Source organism: Rhea americana, unplaced genomic scaffold, assembly GCF_003343005.1.
Source record: "Rhea americana isolate MKP2758 unplaced genomic scaffold, rheAme1 scaffold_226, whole genome shotgun sequence".
Lineage (NCBI taxonomy): Eukaryota > Metazoa > Chordata > Aves > Rheiformes > Rheidae > Rhea > Rhea americana.
This window is the reverse complement of record NW_028186342.1, coordinates 1,347,484-1,352,936: the sequence shown is the minus strand read 5'-3', so window position 1 is coordinate 1,352,936 and position 5,453 is coordinate 1,347,484. Positions and strand designations below refer to the sequence as shown.

Sequence of the window (5,453 nt, the reverse complement as noted above, 5' to 3'; positions counted from 1 at the left end):
GCCGCCGCCGCCGTGCTGAGGGCCGCCGCGGCGTCCCGGCAGAAGGCCATCGACCTGGTGACCAAGGCCACCGAGGAGGACAAGGCCAAGAACTACGAGGAGGCGCTGCGGCTCTACCAGCACGCCGTGGAGTACTTCCTGCACGCCATCAAATGTGAGCCCCACGCGGGACGGCGCGGGGACGGGCACGCAGGCAGGACGGGGCGACACGGGGCAGGTCCGGCACAGGGGTGAGACAGCTCGGGGACAGGACGCGAAGGGGACGCAGGCGGGACTGGGAAGGGGACAGGATGGGAGCGGGACAGAGGCGGGGACAGGACGGGATGGGACAGGACGGGATGGGACAGGACGGGATGGGACAGGACGGGATGGGACAGGACAGGTGCAGGGACAGCGTGGCACAGGGACGGGGTGGGGACGGGGCGTCCGCCCTGGCTGGGGGCCGGGGCCGCGGCTCCCCGGTGGCGGCTCGGGGACCCGCCGGTGACGCCCGCGGGCTCTCCCGCAGATGAGGCTCACAGCGACAAGGCGAAGGAGAGCATCCGGGCGAAGTGCGTGCAGTACCTGGACCGGGCGGAGAAGCTGAAGGATTACCTGCGCAGCAAGGACAAGCAGGGCAAGAAGCCCGTCAAAGAGTCRCAGAATGACAACAAAGGGTGCGCGGGGGCGAGGGCACCGTCCCGGTGCCGGGGTGCCGGGGTGCCGGGGAAGGGCCGGGGCAGAGCCCTCCGGCTGCTCCCCTCCGCGGCGCTCGCCACGGGAGCAGCTCTGTTCCTGCCCTTCTCCCACCCTCTGCCCAGGCTCCAGAGCAGAGGCCGGACCCTGCTGGCTGTGCTGAGGCCTCTGCTCCCCTAACCCCGTCCCCTCCGCAGGAGCGACAGCGACAGCGAGGGCGAGAACCCCGAGAAGAAGAAGCTGCAGGAGCAGCTGATGGGTAAGAGGCGGTGAAGGTGGAGGCCGGCGCTGCGGGTGCTGCTGTGCTGGCTGCTTGCAGAGGGTTTCCCAAAAGGCTTTTGCGTTGGTGGCTGTGGAGTGGGGGTCCGGGCCGTGGGGCCATGGTGGGGCAGGCAAGGGGCTTTGCCAGGCCTCCACAGCCCCTGATCTGCACTCCACACCGGGGGCAGCCCCACAGCACGGCTGGGTTGGGGGGCTGGGGAGAGGGCTCTGGCTCTCGGGAGTGCTGCAGCGTCGGCAGGGCGACGCCTGTCTCGTGTGGCTGCGTGAGCAGAGCTGCCCTCCACCCGCAGGTGCCATCATGATGGAAAAGCCCAACGTGCGGTGGAGYGACGTGGCCGGCCTGGAGGGAGCCAAGGAGGCCCTGAAGGAAGCCGTGATCCTGCCCATCAAGTTCCCGCACCTGTTCACCGGTGAGAGTCGCTCTGGCTGCGCCGCGGCCGCCCCTGTCCCGCAGGAAAGGGCCTCACATGGCCGTTGCGCTGGGCGTGACGGGGCCGGAGACGCCTGGGAGCCTGCAGCCCCGCGGCCCCTCGCTGAGCTGCCCGGATGCCTCGCGGTCGTGGCGCGGATCTAGCCGGCGCGGCAAAGGGGGAGCCGTGACACAGGCCTTGTTGCAGGTAAGCGCACGCCCTGGCGAGGGATTCTGCTCTTCGGGCCCCCTGGTACTGGGAAGTCCTACTTGGCCAAGGCCGTGGCCACCGAGGCCAACAACTCCACCTTCTTCTCCGTGTCGTCCTCTGACCTGATGTCTAAGTGGCTGGGAGAGAGCGAGAAGTGAGCTGAGGGCTGGCGGCAGCGCGGGGCGCGCGCGTGCTGTAGGCCGGCTCCAGCCACCCCTGTTTGTGAGCCTGGCGGTGCCGAAGTTGTGGCTCGGGGGTGGACGAGCCGGCAGCGTCGCCGAAGCTGCATTAACGTAGACACCTCGGGTCCACAGGCGCGAGCCCCCGGGCCCCGGGAGGCGCTGCCAAGCTGCCGCAGTGCTGCGCAGAGACTCTGTGCCTGGAGCCCCTTGGCTAGCAGCCCTTGGCCAGGGCCTGGCCTGGGCTGGCAGCGCTGCTGCCTTGCTGGCCCCGGGCAGGGAGCTGTTGCCCTTGTTCCAGGTCCAGTCTGGCTTGGCGTGGGGCACCCCGGGTGCCGTGGGGCCAGGGGGCAGCAGCGGGAGACAGGCGAGCTCGTCCCCCTCTCTGCCCCGCYGGGGACATTCGGGGCGCAGGGGGCTCCCCAAGTTGGAGCCCATCCTGAGTCTTTGTGGCCAGGCTGGTGAAGAACCTCTTTGAGCTGGCGAGGCAGCACAAGCCCTCCATCATCTTCATCGACGAGGTGGACTCGCTGTGCGGCTCCCGCAACGAGAACGAGAGCGAGGCAGCGCGGCGCATCAAGACGGAGTTCCTGGTGCAGATGCAGGGTGCGTGGGGAAGCCGCGGGACGTCTTCGGCTCGCGCCGGTGTCCCCAGAGCGCWGCCAGCCGCTGAGTCCCCCTCACTGCCCCCGTTTCTGCCCCTAGGCGTGGGCAACAGCAGCGACGGCATCCTGGTGCTCGGCGCCACGAACATCCCCTGGGTGCTGGACTCGGCCATCAGGAGAAGGTGAGCGGGACGCGGATCCTCTGCCGCCTCCCCCTCTGTGGGGCTGGCCGTGGGGCGGCTGGGGGGGAGCACAGCCACTCATCTCTGGGCCGTGCCCAGGTTCGAGAAGCGCATTTACATCCCGCTGCCCGAGGAGGCGGCCCGTGCCCAGATGTTCAAGCTGCACCTGGGCAACACCCCGCACTGCCTGACRGAGGCCAACATCCACGAGCTGGCCCGGAAGACGGACGGCTACTCGGGGGCAGACATCAGCATTATCGTGCGGGACGCCCTCATGCAGCCCGTCCGCAAGGTGCAGTCGGCCACGCACTTCAAGAAGGTGAGCGCGGCGTGGCTGCCTGCGCCGGGGGCGCCGGCCCGGCACTGCCGCCGCGGCCCCGCGCCCGCCCGTCCAGCCACCCCTGCAGCTCCGCCTGCCTCCGCCCCAGGTCCGAGGTCCCTCGCGCACAAACCCCAACGTGATCGTAGACGACCTCCTGACACCCTGCTCGCCCGGAGACCCTGGCGCCACCGAGATGACCTGGATGGAGGTGCCCAGCGACAAGCTCATGGAGCCCATCGTCTGCATGGTGAGCRGCGGGTGGGGGTGTGGGGCCCATGCGCGGCGCAAGGCGCTTGTGGTCCCGGCCCTGCGGGTTCCCCGGCCCTCCGCCGGAGCCTGCCTCAAGGGCCGCAAGCTCCAGCGCGTGGACAGGGCCTCCCCATCCCGGGAAAGGCCGGAWCGCGTCTCTGGAGGCGCGCTCATCGCACCCGTCGCAGCCCCGCCGGGCGAGGGACCCAGTCCTGCCCTCCCCTGGGGTGCTGAGCCGCCTGGGCCGGGTGTGACATGCCGGGGGAGGGTGGGCGCCCGCAGCCTGCGCTTGGGCTCTGCTGGGAAGCAGCTGCCAGTGAGCCCAGCGCTGCCTCCTGCTCTGGGGCCTGCAGGGGCACCAGGCCCAGCGCTGCCTCCTGCTCCGGGGCCTGCAGGGGCACCAGGCCCAGCGCTGCCTCCTGCTCCGGGGCCTGCAGGGGCACCAGGCCCAGCGCTGCCTCCTGCTCCGGGGCCTGCAGGGGCACCAGGCCCAGCGCTGCCTCCTGCTCCGGGGCCTGCAGGGGCACCAGGCCCAGCGCTGCCTCCTGCTCCGGGGCCTGCAGGGGCACCAGGCCGACTCCAGGCTGGGGGGGGGGTGCTGAGCGGTCCCGCCCCACTGCTCCTCAGCCGCCCTCCCTGCGTTGCAGTCGGACATGCTGCGCTCTCTGGCCACCACGCGCCCCACTGTCAACGCCGAGGACCTCCTGAAGGTGAAGAAATTCACAGAGGACTTTGGCCAGGAAGGTTAAGGGCTCTGGCCGCGGGCCGGCGGGGGCAGCCGGCCGTGGCGCRGCAGCGTCCTCGCAGCGCCCGGGCTGGCCCCCCGTGCCAAAGGGGTTCATGTTCAGCTGTCTACTAAACCCATCTCACTTTCAGCACCTGGCTGGCGGCAGGGGTGGGGGGCACTGTCCTGGCCGGGCTGATGCTACTGGGGGGAGGGGGTGTGGTCCAAGCACAGCCTGGGCTGCTGGGTGCCCCCCACCCTGTCCCGGCTGCTCCCCACTCTTCTTCCTGCTCTTTTTTTATTTTTTAAATTAATGCTGCTTTGGGGTCTGTCTTGTTTATATGAAAATAAAAACAATGCAAAAACTTCAGCCCGAGCCCAGCCCAGCCCCTCCCTGCAGCGAGGCAGCTCCGGCAGCGGAGGGCCGCGGCCGTGGGGCAGAGAACGTCCAGCCCCCGGTGCTGCTCATAGCAGCTGGAGGGCTGCAGCCTCCGGCTGTCGCAGACCGTGGGGCAGGAGGGCTCCGGCGCACCTCAGCGTCGCTGGGCGGGAGCGCGGGTGCTGCGGGGCCGGGCTGGGCCAGGCTGCCCAAGGTCGCACCCGCGGCCAGGGGGAGCGGGGCTGGGCCCCGAGCTGCAGCAAGGGCTGAGCCTGGGCAGGGCGAGGGGGGGTGCTGGGAGCCCCCAGTTCCTGTGCAGCCTCGCAGCAGGGCTGACTCCTGCAGTAAGCTGCAACGGGCAGCCAGGGCTCACCAAGGCCGATTTCCTGCCCCCGCCCAGCACACAGCTCCTGCCATCAGCGGGGGGACGCTCCGGAGCAGTACGTGGGCTGCCCCCTTCCTGGGGGCTGGCAGCAGTGCCAGGGCCCGGGGGAGCCTCGCTGCCCCTGCCCTGTGCCAGCCTGCGCCCTGGGCTGAGCCTCACTGGCCTCCCAGGCCAGGACTGGCTCTGTCCTGCTCCAGCTTGTGCTCCAGGGAAGGAGCTGCCCCAGCCGCCGGAGCCAGGCTGCATTCGGTGCGTCCCTGAGCACAGGGGTGACCCCCCCCCCCCCACGGCACAGAGGTGGTGGGGAGATGGAGGAGGTGCACAGAGCCCCTCCCCCCAAGCCGGGCTGTGCCCTCCTGCAGCAGGCAGCGACATACAGCCGTGCTGGGTGTGCAGGAAAGGCCCAGAGCTGGCGCCAAGTCCTGAAACACTCTGTATTGAGCGCAGTACAGCTGAATTTGAGTCTCTCAGGCTGTGGCTCAGTTGTTCTTCCCCACCAGGTGCTCGTGTCAGGTGCAGCAGCCTCYGCAGGAGGGCCTGGGGTGCGTCGGGCTGCTCCCGGCCCCGCAGCCTGGGCTGCGCTGTCTGGTGGGGTTTGTCCCAGCACTGGGCCGGTCGTCCCATGGCTGCGGGGGGGAGGACAGGCTACGCGTGTCCGTGGGGCGAGGCTCACTCGAGGAGCTCCATCCAGTGGACGTTGGTGAAGGTCCGGCTGTCCATCTTGTCGATGTAGAGGATGCCGTCCAGGTGGTCCATCTCATGCTGGATAACGCGGGCGGCCCAGCCTGTCGCCTCCCAGCTCACCGGCTCCCCGGTCTCGTCCACACCTACACAGGAGCAGGCAGGGCGTG

The 5,453-nt window shown here is 69.9% G+C and overlaps 1 protein-coding gene across 1 annotated transcript; it reads left to right on the top strand.

Moving 5' to 3' along the window:
* On the top strand, positions 1-4,208 carry VPS4A (vacuolar protein sorting 4 homolog A; the record flags this gene model as incomplete). The annotated part of the gene is made up of 10 exons (XM_085305751.1): positions 1-154; positions 509-656; positions 873-934; positions 1,248-1,367; positions 1,575-1,731; positions 2,214-2,362; positions 2,462-2,543; positions 2,643-2,862; positions 2,972-3,112; positions 3,762-4,208. Coding segments are annotated over 10 exons (1,335 nt in total), but the record flags the coding sequence as incomplete, so codon positions are not given.
* Positions 4,209-5,453: the final 1,245 nt, after the last annotated feature.